Below are 21,938 nucleotides of genomic sequence, written 5' to 3' on the forward strand. Positions count from 1 at the left end.
TTGTGGTGGCTGGTATTACATCTACAGTGCCCACCATCTCTACCATTGTGTCCTTGAGCAAGACACTTAACCCCAAACTGCTCCAGGGCCGCTGTACTATAGCTGAGGACCCCCTCTGGAGTGTGAGAACTTGAGAGGGGAGATGAGAAAGACACATTTTTATGTAGCCATTGACTAATTAAGTAACTTAACTTAACTTTGGATCTTGTGCACACACACCTGGACACATGTTTATATTCTATGCCCAGACACATAGTCAAATGCCACTTAAAACAGATATACTAAATAAGGAGCTTCCTTAAAGTTGGGGTCGGCGATTCCGGAGTACCCTTGTCGTCAAAATCACTTTGTCTAAATCAGTGAATATCTCCTCATGATCCACTACCTGTCCATACTGTGTGTGTGTGTGTGTGTGTGTGTGTGTGTGTGTGTGTGTGTGTGTGTGTGTGTGTGTGTGTGTGTGTGTGTGTGTGTGTGTGTGTGTGTGTGTGTGTGTGTGTGTGTGTGTGTGTGTGTGTGTGTGTGTGTGTGTGTGCCAGTATAAATCCTGTGTCAATATTCAGCCTAGGTTCTGTAAACTTGTATGTAAATAATGTGTATCAAAATCAAGGGGGCCACCGTAGCTAGCAACATCCCCATTTATACCTTTTTGTACCTCTTGTTATAAAATGTTAACTTTATGTATTAAAATAAAAAGTTCTACTTCAAACCTTTATGTAAACTTGAAGAAGGGCTTTTTCTTGCTGCATTCTAGTTGACACCGTGTAAAGAAATCCAGTATTGATTTCCATCCGTTCTCCACGCTTATATTCACTCAAATACCATCTCAATATAATGTGTAAAGTTCCAGCAGACTGCTACACATTGCACCTCTCACAGCAGAGTAGAAACAGGAGCTTCTCGGTTTGAAGTTGTGCAAGTTGGAAGTGCTGACAGAATGGCCTCTGGCTGATAAGCAGATAGATGTTTGAATGAGGTTGGGCTGTGTGGTGGTGAATATGCAATGGGTTCAATGCGTGACTTTTGCTTCTCCTCCCTCTCCATATCTCTTTTTCTCTGTGCATAGCTCCAGGAAGGCCAGCTGGTGGTGCGTCACTTCCAGTTCCTGCGCTGGTCCCCGTACCGAGACGTGCCCGACTCTAAGAAAGCTTTCCTCAGCCTCCTGGCTCAGGTTCACAACTGGCAGAGGGAGTGTGGAGAGGGACGCACCGTCGTACACTGCCTGTGAGTCTACTTACATATGCCTCTTTTCCACCGAGTAGAGCGGGTCGGGTCGGAGCAGCTCAGAGCGGGACAGCTCGCTTTTAACAATCTGGGAGTTGTTTCCACCGCCGACCCTACCCTTACTGGTAGGGCGGGGTTTAGGCTGGACTGCTATAGCCGCCGCCAGAATACGGGCCAAAGTATGTGGCTTTTGAACAACTGTGGTCAAGCCAGCGGTCTCTCGTTTTTGCTTGGCGAAACCGGCCGCTTATTCCCCTGGTGTCGTGAGTGTATTACGCCGGTAAAATCATGCACAGAGACGAACAGCAGGCAGTCACTATGGTGACATCGTAGCAGCGGGACACAGTGTAGCCTTTTACTTTTTATAGGTCCGTGAGTGTAGCCCACTGATATGATTATTTAATGAAGAGGAAAAACACCACACAATTAACAGAGTGCTGCGCCGACATTTTTCGCTACACACAACTCTTCACTCTTGCCCATGCTCTTGCCGAGGTGAAGACACACGACGATTTAATGCGGAAATTATTATTTCGACCAATCAACCAACGGCAGTGTGTAGCTATGCCTTTTCGGCACCCTTTCAGGCGGCTGGTACCCAAACGGAGGAGTACCTAAAATAGGAGCGGCTTGGAGCGGTCAGGCTCGCTTATATCCGTATCCTACCCAACTTTTGGCAAATGAAAATCCAAAATAACCGGACCGAACCACTCCAATCCGACCCGCTCTACTTGACGGAAACGAGGCAATAGATCTCCATATGCATTTTAATGGCCAACATAGGATTCATTTTGGACTTGAGGAGAGACATTGCAGGTGAATATTTCTTATTTAAAAATATCATAAAACTTTGCTAGTTGATTAAAACTAGTGCTGTCAGTTTAACACGTTATTAACGGCGTTAACGCAAACTCATTTTAACAGCGTACATTTTTTTATCGAGAAATTAACGTTCTTTTTGGCCTAGCAAACTTTGTAGTTTTTTCACATGCTGTTGCAACAACTAGTAATGTTTGAAACACTACAACACCACAAACTATACATGTAGCTCGCAGTTAAGTTACTGTTCCTACGTAAGTTGAACTGCTTTCAGGTGGACTGTATTATTTTGGAATTGTTTTACAAAACAGTCCTTCAGAGTGTATTGTCCTTTGGCTTAGTTTGTGTATTTGGCAACATGCGCAAAAAAGACCAACGTTGCGTTCCGAATCGCATACTCTTTCTTTTTTCTATTCTACATACTACATCTGACGATAAAAATAATCTAGTTAGGATGCAGTAGGCATACTATGGGGACATACTTTACTCTCTTATTTCATCATAACATTGCGCCTTGATCTTGCCTCTTGCTTTTATATCCGTCGCATCCCCGTTTGTTCTCATATGGAGGCTTCGTCGATGTTACGTCACTTCACGTGCGCACTGGATTATGGGTCAGAATCGCCCAAATAGGATGCACTTTTCAACACTAACAATCTTGGCCGCATGAAGTAGGACATCTGGGTACTTCTAACCATCCTAAATCTGGCCACAAGAATCGGGACATCCTAAATCTTTTTTCTACATACTATATAGTAGAAAGTATGCGATTCGGTACGCAACCCAAGATAAATTACAGCGTTTGGTAAAGACAGCAAGCAAAATTATTGGATGCAGTCAGACGTCAGTCACTCAGCTATGGTCAGATCTTGTTGTGAATAAAGCTGAGCAGATACTCAGTGATCCTACCCACCTCTTATGTAGGAGCTTCCAACGCAGCAACCGTGGCAGTAGCAGGCTGCTGCAAAGGTCCATCAGAACCAAAAGGTTTAGCTTGTCATTTGTCCCCTCTGCTATTAGACTTTTAAATGAAAGACACAGGTCAAGATCATGAACACTGTGTTTTTCTTTTACTGTTTTTAACTTAATCTTTGTGAATGTTGTTTTTAGGCCTGCTACTGATTCACTGATGAACTGAACTATTTATTCTTAAATGTTGTTGTTGTTGTTGTTGTTGTTGTTGTTGTTGTTGTGTGTGTGGCGTGCCCACTTGTATGCCTATATGTCCTAAATGTGCTGCACTTTTGACCACACAAATTTCCCAACTCTGGGATAATAAAGTATACTTTGACTTTGACTTTGTTGATTCAAACTGAACATTTCCTGCAGTTTAACTTCACATTAAAATCATTTAACTGGCAAAACGGATAAACGTCAAGTCAATTCTGACTTTTATTTTGAAGCACAAACCGGTACCTAGCGCTTCCTAGCCCCGCTGTGTTTCCTTCACTGCTAGCGTCTTCCGTGTGTGACTCTGGGACTACGCGGTGAAAGAACAGAAAAGAAAGCCTGTCATTTGCCTTCATTTTTCGCTACGAAGGGCGATGGAGCCTCGGCTGCAGCAGCGCCATAGCAACCACCGGCACAAAGGCGTATAGTGTGTCCACTCCACACAGTCTGAAATAAGCCGTGGAGGAACAACTCCCAAAATATTTAGGCCTACAACTAGCAGTTTAATTTAGCCTTTGATACTAATTTGTTTTATATAGCCTATGCTGTTTTATAGTTTGGTTTTAAATAAAAAAAAGTTCCAATTATGTTTGTGTATTCTGTTCTGGGAGGTCTAAATTGTGGGCTATTTGCACTGAAATGGAAATGGTGATATTTTAGAAAAACTACAATGAATTACAAGGGTGTAGAGAATGGGTGTGATAAGAGCATTAAAATTAGAAAAAATAATGGGGGAAAGAAATCACGGGACATTTAGAATAGATAAAAAAGTGCGATTAATTATGACATTAAAGCGATTAATCATGATTAAATATTTAAATTGTTTGACAGCACTAATTAAAACCATTATTTTAGGTGCAGGCTTTTTTCATTTTATAAAAAAAAAACATGTACATGTCTTTGTCATGTTTTTAATAAGAAAATGTCTCATTAATCAGACAATTACCAAAATAAAAAGCCTTTAGAAGTGGAGATTTTTGGTTTAGAGTATTGAAAAGAAATTATGTTGAAAAATAGGAATAATAAATATACAGACACAACAGACAAGGTTTCGTGAAATGATAATCCATATGAACATTACATGTTATGGAGGCGAAATAGACAAACTTCAAAATGGACCATTGCTTAAAAAAACATGGTTTTCCCTGCAGTGTCTCGCTTTAAAGGCCAATAAATGATTCTTTTTGGACTAATTGTGATATCTAAATCATTTTGTTTTAGTGTGATGAGCAAATCTATTAGGAATTTAAAAGCTTGTGGATTGTATTATTGTCTGAATAGAGAAGTGTCAGAATCTGCAGTGAAGAAGGCTGAGTTGTGCATGTTTGACCACAAGCAGAGTGTGTTCCAATAAGCTGCTATGTTATTCACCTCTCAACTGTATATTTTAAACTGGCCATGGTCACGCTCAATAAAGCTTGTATAAATGATTTAATAACTATGTATTTCCATAGTTATTAAATCTCATTAACGCTGCATTAGTGCTTGGTGTTAGCCGCTTGACTGGAGGTGGAGGTGCCGTGCCCAGAGTGTCCATGTGTGAGCCCTTTGATCTCTGGAGGTCAGGCTGTGTGTTAAGACGTCTGCTATCTGATTAAACCTGGGCCTCCTGTATTCTAACGAGAACTTTACTCAGATATTCATCTTGATAGTCTGCCAGTTGGCCTTTCTCTGACAGCATGCTTGATCTGTGCTCAATTAATCTGTGACATTTCACTCTGTATAGCTTCCCTCTCCGATAGGTCTGTCTGAGCTGCTCTACCACATCTTTAGTAGGCCACTCATGTCTTTCTGCTTCTCTTCTGTGTGTGTGTGTGTGTGTGTGTGTGTGTGTGTGTGTGTGTGTGTGTGTGTGTGTGTGTGTATGTGTCCGTGTGTGTGCGTGTGTGTGTGTGTGTGTGTGTGTGTGTGTGTGTGTGTGAGCAGGAACGGCGGCGGTCGTAGTGGTACGTTCTGTGCCTGCACCATGATCCTGGAGATGATCCGTCACCACAGCGTGGGGGACGTGTTCTTCGCTGCCAAAACACTGCGCAACTCCAAGCCAAACATGGTGGAGACAATGGTGAGCAGGGGAGCTGCCTGTACATATTAGACACACGCAAACACTGTCACCACCGAGAGTTACAGCAGTAATGATGCTCATTTGCTCATAATTAGATGTGGATTTTAGCAAAAAAAAATACTCCATCCATCCATCCATTGTCTGCCACTTATCATGCCTGTTCATATTTAAGGTTCAGTAAGCGGAATGGTCAGTTTAGCTAACTTCCTGTCAGTGACTGCAGTTAGCAGTCCCCTCCCTCGTCCCCACATCACCACATTAATGCACTGCGGTCTTCAAGCAGCGTGTTATCTAGCATCATCTCAGATGCGTAAGTGTGATAAAACATGATAAAAACCATCAAAACAGACATTGGGAAGGATTTTTTTACCTGTTCCGCCATTGTAGGCGCATACACATTCACCCATATGTTGCTCTGCATGTGCATAGGTATGTTGTTTTTACTTTTTGGATTGAAAAGCAGGCATGTCAGTAAACTCCATGTCGGCCCTTAGTGTGATTATCATATCGTAGAGTGGCCCTTTGTGAAAATGTGTTTGACACCCCTGATATGGGTAATGTAAGGTCTGTCTCACTTGTATTCATTTTCCTATGAAATAACTTGAATAGAACCTTAAATGTTTGGGGATAAGCAGCAGTCAGGTAGCTATTTAAAGCTATAATTACCTGCCTATTTTGTTTATTTAGGTAAAGCATTATGAAAAAAAATTTGCATGCACAATAAAGTATACAAAAAATGTGCACTACCCTATTCCCTCTTGGGCTAAGCCCCGGATATTTTGGAAACCTAAAACGCCCCTGGCAGTGAGACAGGTGCTGGTTTGTAGCATTCTTTCTTCTGATTGGTTAGCAGTAGTGGGATCCCCGAAAAGTTTATTTGCATTACATGCAGAGCGAGTGACTGAGAGGTCATACCGTCCCTTCTAATTTGCCATCAGACTTTCCTGCTTTGGCCAATGCTGTGAAACAGGTATTATATTGCATACTGTGTGGTATTAAAAAGACTTTAAAGGTCACATATTATGCTAATTTTCAGGTTCAAACTTGTAATTCAGGTTTTCTCCCAGAAACTGTGTTCATGGTTTAGTGTCCAAAAACCCTTTCCATTTCTCACATTGCCCATTGCAGAATCTTATCTGAAACGTTCAGTTTAGAGCCTGTCTCTTTAAGCCCCGCCTTCAGAAAGCACAGACTGCTCTCTCGGTTTTCAGAAGGTGGAGGTGGAGAAGAAGAATAGAGAAAGTTGTTATCTCACATATTAACTTCTGAGTCTCTAGTCACACTGTAGACCCATATTCATATTGAGAAACCATGAAAAAATGCATTTTGATGGTCTACGTATGGGATTTGTAGACAATAAGAAAAATGTTGATTTATCCTTTAACTGATTAGTAAATTAGCCGATTATTTAAACTGCATTTGATCATATACAGTAATTACTTCTGGAATGCACTCAGTACACCAACAAAGAGACATTAAAGATAGAATGTGTAGCTAACACACATTATTTACCATGATATGGAAAATAACCTTGTAGAATATGTGCTTGTGTTTAGGAGCAGTATCGGTTCTGCTATGACCTGGCCCAGGAGTACCTGGACTGCTTGGAAGTCAGATAGCACCAATCCCTCACCTCTGGCCTCTCTTCAAGGAAGTGTGGATCCTGCCTCCTCACACCGTGTACACAGCTCTGGTTGTCTTCTTCGCCATGCCTGGATTTAAACGTCGTCCACCATTAAGACTGATTGAGAAAGCTAACTGGAAGACTTGTAACATACTACCGACACCCCTCTTTTTATTTTTTTGCTTTTCCTCTGCTTTCTGAACCAACCTGTACTCTATTGTGCCACTTTACATCTGCCAAACCAGAGGACACTAAACAGGAGTGGAGTTACATTTTATATATACAACCACTGTCAAGGCAGCTGGACTACCTGCTTCACAGAGCTCAGCTGTGTCCTGCCTTACTATGAACAAACACTGAAAGGGACCTACAGTTGATGCCAACCGTTGGCTGATATTATGTGTTTGTTTGTAACACTGTAAACAGTCTAATCTGCTTTGGTGAGCATCCCATGTTGTACTGTACTATATTTGAACTTTATCCTGGGTGAGGCTGACAAATTAGGGACAAAGCTATAGTGCATAACTTCTGTCGCCCCCATGAGGAATTCTGAGTATTTACCACAACACTGTCGGTGCATCGACATAAGGTAAGCCTTAGTGATGGCGCATGGATATTATACCTTCTGATACACGTCTAGGCTTTTTCTTAGCAGTAGAATCAACAACTGAAAACATTTTGTGGGATTTTTCTGAGCCAGTGAAGGGTGACACCAACTTGTAAACGCTGCCATACTGAGAAATACAGAGAGTTTTGTGGAGCTGATTGCCGACTTAATCAACTTTGTGTCAACTTGTTTGCTTGAATGAAAGGGACGTTCATTTATAACAAAAGGTTACGCACTTTAGCTTTAAGTCAGGGTGAAATGGAAAGACGTCGCTCACATTTGATGGACATGTCTGTACAGTAGAGTTGTCTTGGACCTGATCTCTCTTTATTTATTTTTCTGTGTATATAGATGTTAATTTTTCGGGTGTTTCTAGATGTTCTCAACGTCTTTATCAATGTGCCAATCCATTCTCTCTGTGTCTGTAAACGGGACTACTTGAGCATCTGCATGCCCAGTCTTAAGTGTTTCATTGCAGTGTGTGGCTGAGTCTGCTTCAGGGCCGATTCTGTGACGCCAATCCCCACCGCTAGTCCCGAGAGAGCAACGTAAGAATAACCCATGTGTTGCTGAGAATACGGCGAGAATCTGTCGCTTTCTACATTTGTATTTATTCAATGTGTTTTATTTTCTAAATAGTGTATAAAACAGGAAAATAAATAAAATATGTTGTTGCTAAAGAACCAAGCTTTTGTAAAACATTTTTGCATGCCATCATCCGAACAAGCGTACTGGTCCAGGCAAAATCAGTGCCACGACTTACCCTAGCCCTGTTACCTCTGGCAAAGTCTCTCAGACTGTGAAAAGGGCCTAAATGAATGTCAACATTTCTTGTTAGTTAGTAGATTTTGTTTGACATGGACATGACAATATCATTGGACGAACCAGATGCATTGTTTTCAGTGTATTAGAATAAATGCTAGTTTCCAACAACTGTCCACAGGAGGCTTTTTAAAACCAACAAAAAAGCTAAACAAAGACAGAAACAAGATCAAATACTGATGAGGGAAAAACTGATAATTAAAAGAATTAAAATGCAGTATACAATGGAGTACAGAGCAGCAATATAATGATAGTCAAATATACAGGTGAAACTCGAAAAAATTAGAATATAGTGCAAAAGTTCATTTATTTCAGTAATTCAACCTAAATGGTGAAACTAATATATTATATAGACTCATTACATTCAAAGTGAGATATTTCAAGCCTTTATTTGTTATAATTGTGATTATTATGGTTACAGCTTATGAAAAATCTCAGAAAATTTGAATATTACATCAAATCAATAAAAAAAGGTTTTTAAATACGGAAACGTCGGCCCTCTAGAAAGTATAATCATGCATATGTACTAAGTAATTGGTTTGGGCATGGATGCTATCAGCCTGGAAACCTTAGTTTTACCTGGTGGAGACGAGACGGTGTGGATCCGGTCCCCCCTCTGGCAGCATCTGAAGTCTTCCTGCATCCACACTATTCGCACTTTACTTTAGTATTACCATGTAAACATCTGGTCAATGATCAAATTCCTTCGTGATTTTTCTCTACTTATGACATCTATTGCAGTATGTCCGTCCTGGTAGAGGGATCCCTTACTCTCCCTGAGATTTCTTCAAATTTTTTAATCCCGGTAAAGGGTTTTTTACTGGGAGTTTTTTCTCAGTCGAGCTAAGGGTGTAATGGCAGGGTGTCATAATGTATCATATTGTATGGAATGTAAAGCCCACTGAGACAAATGTCTATTTGTGATTTTAGATAACATGGTGCCTCAAATCATCGCTGAATGTTAACCCCTCCACTCTTCATCTACACTGTGTGCAACATTTTTAGGCAAGTTGTATTTTTGAGGATTCATTTTATTATTGAACAACTACAGTGCTCTCGGTCAATCCAAAATGTTAAAGAACCTAAACCTGAATGTTTACAAAAGTAAAAGTGAGGGTTTGTCTTTCTTACGAGAATATATATATGTTTTGCTATTATTAGGCAACTATTAATATGCATAACTATTCTGCAACTAAAGAGGTGGTACCAAGCAAAGAATGTTTTCTTTGTTTTGTTTTTTCAAAATTATTTAGGTAACACTTTATAATAAATACACAATTTAGCATTAGTTAAGGTTTAGTAAATGCTTTATTAATAATTTATAAAGCATTATTCCTACTTTTATAATTGATGGATTCACCATTTCTAAATTGAGTATACTGTATACTAGGCCGATTTAAAAGCCAGTTAAAGGCCTATATGATTTATTAATGGTTCATTAGTGACGCACATTGGCACATTTTTATTTACAAAGCCTTGACCGGGAAGCTTCCTCGTTATTTAACAGAAATGCTGCAAATTTCAGATGGGCTTTATCAGACCCGCTCCACTGACATGCTTATGCTTTATGTCCCACAAGCCCGGTCTGAGCTGGGAAAGACAGCTTTTAGCTTCAGTGCCCCCGACTCCTGGAACAACTTACAGCAACAAATTAAACTAGAAAATCCCGCGGAGATTTAGAAAGTACGGGCAGCCCTGCGCAGGCCGCCAATCCCCGCTTCGGCGGCGCCCCGCCCGTCGGCCGGGCCAGAACGCTTCTACGAACCGCCGCTTCTTTCGGAACTCCAGTCCCGAGTTGTGGCCGTCCCCTGATGCTGTGTATACAATTTGGTGATGATATGTTGGAAATCCACAGAGTGAATGTGACTTCACTGTATTTCAGGTCATGTAAGTTAGGGAAGAAAGAAGGGGGGGCGAGGGGCGTGGCCTGTCAAACATTGTATTTTTGAATGATGGTTTTCGCATTTGTGGGGGCCCCTATGGGTTAATCTCGACAAGCTTAGAGGGCCATGCTACCACATGTCTTCTGCACATATCCTGCAAGTTTCATGATGATAGGACCTATGATCAATTAGTTATGGCCAATTTGTTATTAAGCCCTGCCACTGCATAAACGTTTTAGTCAATGGCGGCCATGTTTTCCAAGCTATCCTACTAATATTTTCCGGAGACGTGCGTCATAGTCCCCCGGGGCTTCGTGAGACATTTGGTGTTGATAAAGTAAAACTTGACAAAGTTGTGGATAAAACCCTGTTTTTCAGTTCATGCTTATTAGCGAAAATATTTCCAGGTTGACTTTAATGATCCAAGATTTTTTGTAGAGCACCCTAAAATACACCTGTGGGAGAAATTTCAAGTCAATTACGGTGTGCGGGGCGTGGCCTCTCAAGCTTTCTTCAGTCGGGGCTTAATAACAGCATTTGTGGCGCCCCCTATGGGTTAATCTCGATAAGCTTTGAGGGACATGCTACCACATGACTTCTGCACATACCCAGCAAGTTTGATGATGATAGGACCTATGGTTAAGGAGTTTGGTAAAGGGGAGGAGCGTAATGTGGTAAAGGGGGGAGCCTAATTTGGTAAAGGGGGGAGCCTAATTTGGTAAAGGGGAGGAGCCTAATTTTGTAAAGGGGAGGAGTCTAATGTGGTAAAGGGGAGGAGTCTAATGTGGTAAAGAGGAGGAGCCTAATTTGGTAAAGAGGAGGAGCCTAATTTGGTAAAGGAGAGGAGCTTAATTTGGAAAAGGGGAGGAGCTTAATGTGGTAAAGGGGAGGAGCCTAATTGTGTAGAGGGGAGGAGCATAATGTGATAAAGGGGAGGAGCCTAATTTGGTAAAGAGGGTGGGGCCTAATTTGGTAAAGGGGAGGAGCCTAATTTGGTAAGGGGGAGGAGCCTAATTTGGTAAAGGGGAGGGGCCTAATTTGGTAAGGGGGGCCTAATTTGGTATAGGGGAGGAGCCTAATTTGGTAAAGGGGAGGGGCCTAATTTGGTAGAGGGGAGGAGCCTACTTTGGTAAAGGGGAGGGGCCTAATTTGGTAAAGGGGAGGAGCTTAATGTGGTACAGGGGAGGGGCCTAATTTGGTAAAGGGGGGAGCTTAATGTGGTACAGGGGAGGGGCCTAATTTGGTAAAGGGGGGAGCTTAATGTGGTAAAGGGGAGGAGCCTAATTTGGTAAAGGGGAGGAGCTTAATGGGGTAAAGGGGAGGGGTTTAATGTGGTAAAGGGGAGGGGTTTAATTTGGTAAAGGGGAGGAGCCTAATGTGGTAAAGGGGAGGAGCTTAATGTGGTACAGGGGAGGGGCCTAATTTGGTAAAGGGGGGAGCTTAATGTGGTACAGGGGAGGGGCCTAATTTGGTAAAGGGGGGAGCTTAATGTGGTAAAGGGGAGGAGCCTAATTTGGTAAAGGGGAGGAGCTTAATGGGGTAAAGGGGAGGGGTTTAATGTGGTAAAGGGGAGGAGTTTAATTTGGTAAAGGGGAGGAGCCTAATGTGGTAAAGGGGAGGAGCCTAATGTGGTAAAGGGGAGGAGCCTAATTTGGGTCCTCCCCTTCCTCAAGAAGTCCTCAAGAGGACTCCTAAGTCACTAAGAGTAAATCACAGACAATCATTTCATGGTGTTTTGGATAGCTGTAAGGGGTTAATGATCTTAGTAAAGCTATATTTAGAAAGTATAGACACATTTATATTTATTAAATGTATATAATAAAATATTTATTAAGTTCCTTTTCCTGCAGTTGCTTTGGGTTTACGATGCACTGAAAGTTACTGTTGGTGTCACGTTTGGGTTTAATTTCCTACTAGAGGCCTATATGTGGTGCTTCGCAGCATCTCCTCCGTTCCAGAGGTCCGCTACTGTATAGTTGCGCGTTTCGCCTTTTTCCTTCCGCATGCACTTTACGATTTCGCCGGCTGTTGTTTCTAAATGGTGAATTTCCCGGTTTGTCGTTGTCTGGCTATTGCTGCATAGTCCGCCGTTGAGAGAAATATAGTGAGAGTGCATGGCGTGCAGCTCTTCAATGAGGATATTTTTTCCGATTCAAATAATTGTAAAATTTAAAATGAATAGACCTATGTGGCGCTATTATAGGCTAATTGTGAAATAATGTGTGGGAAACCCTGCAGTATCTTGGTTTCATGTTAAATCAGTGTCACTTGTCATTAATTATATATAAAAACTCTTTACTTTAATACAGCGACACAATATGGATATCTCCCACAGTGTTTCTATTATAAATTCACTCTTAGCTCTCATTCCCTCTCAGCCAATCACTGTGGGCATAGAAGGTATGAACATGACATCATCCATAGCAACAGGGTCAACACCGCCCTCTAGACTTAGCTTAGGAGTCCCTCCCATTCCTTAGTAAAAGTTGGTCTTATCAGCTTTGTGAATAGGTTTTAAGAAATTACTCCTTACTAAGAACTTTTAGTGCTCCTTAGGAGTACTCTTAGTGCTAAGATAAAATGTTTTGTGAATACGGCCCCAGGTCAGGAGAGTTGTCTGGCCATTCATGCAGAGTAATACCATGGTGCTACGTATAATTTATACTTGTTGCAAAGTCAAGCAGATATAAAATCAAAATACATATCTTCAATAAATAATGCAGTTTCTGTGGAGATATCACTACATGATGTTCAGCTCAGTGATAGCAAGAACAAAGCTTGTTTTGTAGTGCTTTGTTTGGCACCTTGGGACTAAAATCTCCGTCTGGAGTGAAAAATCTGAAATTCACTGTGCAAAGGCTGGGAGTCATTATTTAAAATGGAGGTAGCAATCTTCTGTACATGTCTGGCGTACAGGGACACTGTGTAAGGCTGAGACGCTCCAATCAGCCCACTGCACCATTTAACTTTTCGGTTCAGTGAATTTATTTCTTTAAAGGATGTGTGACTGAACCAGGCCACCCAGGAAAAAGGCAGGACTGATTCAATAAAAGCATGATAAAACACGGTCATTATGTGTGAAAATATAATAAACATTCTTAAACCATACAAGTGCTGGTGACCCTTACACACAGACTCAGTGAGCTTTGAAGTTTGACCTACTAGTGCAGTGCCCGTAGGAAGCAGGTAAACAAAGAAACATATTAGACAGTACATTTGGCTGCTATCAGTGATGGCTAATTTTACACTGTTAAAGGTTATTATCAGTAAGTTACTTTGTAGAAGTTGGCTATAGAGTAGGGCAACATTCCTTAGTGTATTGTGTAAAGATAATGTAACACTGTTGAAATTGGCAAACTGTCAATCACATCCCCTGAGCCAATCAAATCCCCTGAGCCAACCCCCATTCCCCAGGTGAACCAAATCAGCTAATTAAGCATTCAGGCAGCAGGACACAGTTAAAACCCCAGTCAATCAGAACTTTTGGAAGAGAAGCACAACACAGGAGAGACACAACCAAACTTACCAACCCTGGAAACAAAACATACTTACCTGGACTGTGACTGAAAACATAGGGGAGCTGATCTGCTGCTGAGGAGGACGCTTCCAACACTGAACACTGGTGAGAGCTCCAAAATGGAACACTTAATTAAAATGCTGCTCCCAAATTGAGCAGACTTGTAATCTTACCTGTTTACCTAAACAGCCACAAACTAATTCCATGTGTTTTGTTAAGGGAAATAACAGAAAAACTTGTGTCCGCGCGTGGGCGTCCGCATCCGAGACCGTGCTGTCAATTAACGTTAACGTGTCAGTAGCAGGCAGCAGTGTGTGTTTGTGGGGGGGGGGCTCGTGTGCACGCACGCACGCGCGCTCGGTGAGTGGGAGCGGACTTGTGTGGGCGCGCTCGCGCTCGGGCTTTCAGTTTAGATTTTAAACGGATATAAAACATTTTGTCGACGCATCCGAGACCGTGCTGTATTATTACAGTGAAAATAGCGTGAAGTACCAGTCTTTACCACTAAAGCGGACAGGTGGAGCAGATGAGGAGTTGATGAGGAGTTGTTGAGGAAGTAAGGCTGTGTCGGTCTGCTGTGTGTGTGTGTGTGTCCCGCTCGTCAGAGGGAGACGGGGTTTAGTCGGCTCTGTGCGCACGTAAGCCACTATTCGCCAGCATGATATAAATATGATAACTTCTACAACTTCAAAATGAAGGATGAAGGATGCACACCTTCGTGCTGTGTTTAAGCAATATCCGGAAGCTCATGCCGATCTGACCAAAACTCGGAGAGATATGCAAGCCACAGACACACAGACAGACATTTCTTGCTGTATAGATAGATAAGCAATAAAAAGTGTTTGATCTATAATGTAAAGTGTGCCATCATAAAATGATGCGTCCAGCAGAAATGTTACACATGCAGCTATAACACAGAGAGCAGACATAACACAAATCAGCCAGGCACTGTCAGCGAGTTGGCACACACACACACACACTGTATATTTGAAGCTTTAGAGCAGTGGTTCTCAACCTTTTTTGAGCAAACGCACCCCTAACCTTACGCGCCCCACACACATCCTGCGTCTACCTCTGGAGCGCGTCGCGTTACCTTACTGCTGCCTCTCTCGGACTTTTCTCGGACACACGTGCAACGTCTCAGCAGCTGCTGCTGCAGCGCTGCTTCTAAAAGCCCTATCTTTCTACATAGAGTTTTCATAGATAATTCCCATTAAAAATGAAGTTCTTTCATGTCATCTATGATGCATATGATTTATATTGAGTCTGGACAGTAATCCGTGCGCCCCATTGCCATTTTTTTTCTTTTTTTTTTGCCATATTTTCGCTTGTTGGAAGTTTTATTTTGAAGGGGACACACCAGGAAATGGTGAAACTACAGCGAAAGCTGCCATTATGAAGTCAATATGACTCTCAGCAGAGTATTTCAAAAATCACTTTACTGATTTATACGGGAGAGATAGAGGGGGGTGTGGTCGGGGAAGAAGAAGGCCGTAGACACAGATAGAGCAACGGAAAACTGTTGCGCTCATCATGATCTTTTTTATTTATTCACTATATTGGATCTCTATATTTGTCATTTATCCAAAAATGAAATGCCAGAACTAATAGAAAATTAGGTTTTAAATCCCTCGGATTTTGATTGCACAATTACATCGTGAAATAAAGGGATTATTCGCGTATACGACTGAGGGATGTTTTATTTTGAAATAAACACACCGGGTAAACGTGTAACTAGAGTGAATGCTGCTGGTATGACTGTCAGTAGAGTATTTCTCTATCAGTTAAAGCACAGAGACGCGAGAGAGACACGCTGCTCTCAGAAAAAAATAGGCGAGCCTCCTGAGGTGAAGGGGAGCGTCGCTGCAGACGTGCCTCCGACGCGCCTCAGCAGTGCGTCTGAGGTTGGATGTGTGCTCGCTCTACGTTGATTTCACAGTCTGTGACCAAAAGTCAGACGCAGACGCGAGGTAGACGCGCAGTAGAGGTAGGATGTGTGTGGGGCGCGTTACCGAGATACTCTAGCCCCCCCCCCAAAAAAACCACACAAACGCACACACACACACAATTAAGAATATGTTTTGGCTACATCCTCTATCAACAATAAAACATATTTTCTGTGCTGTTTTGGTTTCTTATAAGAATTATTTAAAAAAAATCCCAATATGAGCCTGTTCTATGATAGGCAGATTTAACCCACTGTCAGGTGGCTGGTTGCATAAAAAGAAAAAACACTATCAGCATTGGTTGTAATCTATTTTTTTCTTTTTAATCAATAGAAACATTGAACGTAGGTAACATGTGTCATTTTATAATGGAAAAAAACAGGTGCACATCACGTGAACAGCATGCAAGCACACTCACCCACAGTGAACGAGAGAAAGCCAGACTTAGCAATTAATAAAGTGATGTTGTAGGACGCCACCAACCCGCTTTTGCTTTGATTGACGTTCCGAACAGAGAGTTGATGGTGGGCCGTCTTGAATGTTGATCCCTCAGAGACTTAAAGTAGGATGGATCTTTAGCTGATTTTTCGGGATGTTTTTTCACTAAATGTTCCTGTAGTCGCGAGGGTTTCATGGCCTCATTAGAGAACACCTGATCGCAGAGCAGGCACATTGGTAAAGTGGTGTTCATCGGTGATGGGATGAATCCATAACTAATGTAATTGGCATTGTACTGCCGGCACTTTTTCTTGCTATCCGCCATGTTTGTTTATGTTATGTTATTGAAGTTGAATATGTTACAATGAATTGTATACGTTTTCATTGGTTGTTGAACTGTTATCCCGCGAACTAGCGCTCATGACGTAGCTGTGCTTTGCTGCTGTCATAGGGCTGCTGTACTTCAGTGAGCCTCTCGCGGTGCACAGCGTTTAGTATATCGTCCCTCTCCAACATATGAGGGTTGTGTCTTGATTACTCTGTTTTCTCCACCTCAGAGACAATAGTTAGTTTAAGTTTGAATCTCGCTACGCTAGCATTAGCATTAGCAATATCAGTAAAGGTCAGTATACTAGTCTGTGATTGGCTGATTCCTCTGCCGCTAAGGCTTTGATTGGCTGGTTGTTCTGACTCAAAGACCTCTGATTGGCTGTCTGCAGAGCCTTCTCTTTTCTAAGGCTGTGACAGTCAGCAGACCGCAGAACATTGGAGAGAATAGTTAAAAAGAGGTAGAGGGGTTAGAAACATGAAAAGTTAAAATAGGCTGTTTATTTCAAGTAACCTATTTTTGCAGTCAAAAGATTTATACGATTTTTAAGAAAGTTTAAAATATATTTATAAAAAAATAAAAAATAAATAAAAAATCTCTCGTGTCCCAGCCTGGTCCCAGCGCCCCCCTAGGTTGTACGAACGGTACCGCCCCCGTTGAGAAACCCTGCTTTAGAGCAACACACTCTTAGCATATCAGCCAAAGCTTAGGTAATAGCGACAACCAAAACTGTTTTTTTCAGCCACACTTACTTTCTCCAACGCATGAGCATCCAGCAAGCAATCCAAACATGGGGTCATTTCTTGTATGAATTATTTCATGCAAATATTTGTTTATGTACATAAATGTTGTTGGATTTATTTTTGGAATAAAGAAAATGTTGACTTGGCGCTCAGGTAACCCCTTACACTTCCTGCCTGTGGCCTGAGCACAGGTGTAACTAATATTATTAATTAACAGTGGCTGTATTTCAGTGTTTGACCCCAGCCGCTCACATACCTAAACATAATTATGATAAAAAATATAGTGCATTGAAATGAATAGATTACGTTTCCAAGAGATTATTATATTATTTTCCATGTATTTACATAAGGAAATGAAAGATTCAGTATGTTAAAGGTCCCATATTATGCAAAATGCACCTTTTCGATGTTTTTTAACATAAACATTGTTCTACGGTGTGCCTAGAGACTGCCAAAGTATCAAAAAAGAAAACCCTCTCCTTTTCTCACTCTCCCCCTTTCTGAAACCCTCCACCCCTCCCCCCAATATACTCCAGTCAGAATTCTCGTCGTCTATGACGTCATAGAAGGCACAGCCACCTACCCCTCACATTTGAAACCAGAAACTTCCACCGTGCAGTAGTCTATGATAACCCCACCCCCCTATTTCTTATTGGTCCACGGCCCCGAGATCCTCTGGAAAAATATTCCTTCACCGCCATGTTGTTTCCCCCGCTAAGCGACAAGATGCCTGTAGTACAGCAAATCATGCTGAATGTTGCATAAACCAACACAGCAGCCTTTTGCTCATAATCCACTAATTTGTCTTAACCACAGCAGTCAAATGCCTCGTTTTTAATAACACAACGGATAGGAAGCTACTTGTACTTTTTTTCAAACGGTGAAACTAAAATAATTTTTTTTATTGGTATTTTTACCTGACTGGTGTATAGCTATTAGCTTTGGGACAAGCATCCAGGTTTTGCTCATAATAACATATTTATATTCCCCACACCAGTCTAGCAATGCCTCGTTTTTAAAATGTACAAAGGATTGGAAGCTAGCTTTCAAACTTTGAAACTAATGTTTTCACTGATTTTAGTGATATTTTTAGCCGCTAGCTCCCGAGCTAGCTTCGGGAAAAGCATCAACCTTTTGCTAATAATAACCTATTTATATTCCCCACCGCAGTCTGGCAATGCCTCATTTTTAGCAAGACAAAGCATTGGAAGCTAATAGTGTAGAAGTCAAACTTTGAAACAAATGTTTTCACTGATTTAAGTGTTATTTTTAACCGTTAGCCCCCGAGTAGCTTCGCAGTAGCCTCCATCTTTTGCTGCATTTTTATTGTGAACATGCCATTGTAATCGTTTCCATTAGCTTGTGGCTGTCAGTGCATCTGTATGAACATAGTCTTTCATGTAGACAAGGATCGGTCATGTCAAACTGTTCAAAGTGCGGCTGAGCTCCTGCGTTACTAGCACTAGACATGGTTCTTCTCAGGGGTAAACCTAACCGTGGTAACAGGCGAGGCCAATGGCTTCGCTTCCGGACAGGGGCGGGGGGGAGCTCAGTTTGTCTAGATTAACCCAGAGGGGGCGCCACAAATGCGAAAACCATAATTCAAAAATGCAATGTTTGACAGGCCACGCCCCTCGCCCCCTGACTCTGATGGACTTGAAATTTATGACACACATTCAGCTCATGGTGTTCTACAATATAGCCTCTTGGACCAGAGGGTCAGCCATGATTTTTTTTCTTCCCTAATTTACATGACCTGAAATACAGTCAAGTGACATCTACTTTGTGGATTTCCAACCTATCATCACCAAATTGTGTACACAGCATCAGGGGACCAACAATCACAAGTGTATAAAGTTTTAGCAAGATAGCAAAAAAAAAATGGCCGCATTTTTCTGCCGATTTGCCACGATTGCGACCTTCAATCGGCCACAACTCGGGACTCGAGTTTGGAACGCGCGGCGGCGGTTCGTAGAAGTGTTCGAGCCCGGCCGACGGGTGGAGCGCCGCCGATGCGGGGCTGGTGGTCGGCGCCGGGTGGCCCGTACTTTCAAAATCTCCGCGGGATAGTCTGTGTTTTAAACTAGTAACCACGAACCAAACAAACGTCTGCAGTTTTCAGAGGTGTGTGTGATTAATACGTGACATCAACATAACGTCGGCTACACACACACACACACACACACACTGTAGCGGAGGAAACTGGTGGATGTACCGGTACCGCGCTGATTTGCTTGTATCACTGGTTTCACTTCAGAGGTGTCGGCCAGAACACCATTTATGGCCAAAAACGTCAGACTATAAGCATGAGACTAGGAGAGGAGGAGTAGGGTTTATCCGCTCTTTATTTTCCATCTTTCACAGACACAGCAGCATAGATCGCAGGAAAAGTAACACAGGCTTAAACTCCACTCGTGAGGAGACGTTACAACAGCTGTTGCAACCCGCGAATCGTGGCCGTTAATAACATGCATAAACTATAGCCTAATTTATAACAGCGATCGGGACTGCATGTAGGCTACTTACACGGGTGATTCACATAAACTCAAACCGACCTGACAGAGGAAGAAGAGAAAGAAAACTTAAACAGACTATCCGGCCGACTGACGTCACGGCCCTAACTAAACAGTTATCCACATTGAATAAAACACATCTTAACACACTGTAAGAAATATCAAACACTAACTTATGAACTTCGGGGCCTTTTCTACACACACACACACACACACACACACACGCACAAACTGCAATCAGGTTGTATTCAGGAATGCAAAACCATGGATTCACCAAATACATGCCATTATTATAATAGCCTATGCTATATTTGCTCAAATACATATAGAGACAGCCAAATTGAAGTATGGTGTGGTAGCATATGTTGATTATAATTTATTTGCAGTATTTACACCATCATTTGGATTTTCAATTAATAAAAAACTACATTTAAATGTATATATTCTGTCCTTTATCTTTCAATTCATATAACAATATACAGATTTTTTTTTAATTTTTTGGGCCTATTTCGAATGTTAGAATTAATCGTGATTAATCCACAGAATCCTGTGATTAATCTGATTAAAAATTTGAATCGTTTGACAGCCCTACTTTTTTCACATTTTTGCATTAGATTGAAGTATTGGAATATGTTAATATATGTGAACGGGCATTGAAAATATATATTATTTTATAGTTTTCAGATAATATATAATTTTTTTCACTGTTTTGTTAAATAAATAAGTGCAAAGTTGAGAACTCAAAACCCATGGAGTCCACCCGAGTGGACGTGTGTAAAACTCTGAAAAATTTGTGTTTTAAAAAAAATTAAGTTCTATTTTTTCTTCTCATGCCTAAAGAAGTATAAAATTAGCCTGGCATTCCCAGACCTGCCACTAGGCGCTGGCAAATTAAATTTGCTGCGCCTGTTGGTCTGGCCACGCTCCGTTGAAGCTTTATCAAGAAGACCAGAAATCTGGGTCTCACGTTTCAATTGGTTCTATCTAGGGGTGTGCACGGTTACACGTGTACACGTTTGTAAATCATAACCGTTTAGGAAAAATCAATAAACGAAAACCGTTCTTTTTTTTTTTTTTCAAATTTTCTTTTTTTCAAAGTTTTTAATTATGTTCTGGAGACACGCATTTATTGATTTTACCTCACTAATAAAGTCATTGGGGATGATAAAAGTGTGTGTGTGTGTGTGTGTGTGTGTGTGTGTGTGTGTGTGTGTGTGTGTGTGTGTGTGTGTGTGTGTGTGTGTGTGTGTGTGTGTGTGTGTGTGTGTGTGTGTGTGTGTGTGTGTGTGTGTGTGTGTGTGTGTGCACACGGGGGGAGTCACCGTGCTGGGGCTCGTCTCACAGCCACGGAAGAGAGATGAAAGATAACCTAAATATTAAAGTTACCCGGTTGACGTGAACTACGCTTGTAAGTAGCCCGAACTTTATAACACCTGTTCAACCTGCATACACGTGGACATGTAGAAATGTGCGATACGCTATATTAATCAGGAAATTAATGAAGCGCGATAATGACGGCGCACATGACAGCCAGGCGAACGTGTGTATGTGTGTGCCATGGACCTATTATTATAAGAGGTTTGTAAACCATAGAAAGTATATAAAAACGAGCGTGGTTCATGTCAACTGTGTGTTTACAGGCGAACGAACGCGTATGTGTGTGTGCACGCGCGCCTACAAGACGGCGGGCGCACGGGGACAATGACGTCACGGTTAACCATGTACACGAAAAAAAATCCGTCGTGTACACGGTTAGACATTTTTGTAAACGTTCACACCCCTAGTTCTATCTAATATGGGCGCGCCAGAGCCCTTTATATGGTACTCTGGGGAGGACGTAACCGGATGACGACAGTGCCGTGCATGCGACGTCGAAGCCGTGATAGTAAACATCAAAGATGGCTGCGGATATGTTGTGTTAGTTTGAGACTGCTTTGACCTCGACCCTTAACGATTTGGAAGACGGCACTCAAATCTTTCATTAGCAAGTAAGTGGAATGTTCTGTTTTGCCGACCGACAACAGCAAACGTTTAATTTAACAGTTTAACAGCTGTTCGCTAAACGAACGGGGCTTACGTCACCTTGTGCATCGCTCTGATTGGTTGTAGTGCTATCCAACTGCGTGCAGTGGCATTTGAAATGCACGAGTAGGAGCCGCCCCTTGAGTTGGAAATTACTATTGATCGTGGCCAGACCCTCTATCGTTCAAGATATCAGGGTATGGATTTCCAGGCTAGTATA

The 21,938-nt window shown here is 41.8% G+C and overlaps 1 protein-coding gene across 1 annotated transcript in view; it reads left to right on the top strand.

Annotated features, from left to right (window-relative positions):
- Positions 1 to 6,894, top strand: part of ptprua (protein tyrosine phosphatase receptor type Ua) — a gene marked incomplete at both ends in the record, with an annotated part of 279,645 nt that extends 272,751 nt beyond the window's left edge. Inside the window, 3 exons of the mRNA XM_080045126.1 lie at positions 1,067 to 1,224; positions 5,140 to 5,275; positions 6,832 to 6,894. Coding sequence (XP_079901252.1) covers positions 1,067 to 1,224; positions 5,140 to 5,275; positions 6,832 to 6,894 — 357 coding nt within the window. The remainder of the gene's footprint in view (positions 1 to 1,066; positions 1,225 to 5,139; positions 5,276 to 6,831) is intronic.
- Between the last annotated feature and the right edge of the window lie 15,044 nt (positions 6,895 to 21,938).

Source organism: Ammodytes marinus (genome assembly GCF_949987685.1).
Source record: "Ammodytes marinus genome assembly, chromosome: 17".
NCBI lineage: Eukaryota > Metazoa > Chordata > Actinopteri > Uranoscopiformes > Ammodytidae > Ammodytes > Ammodytes marinus.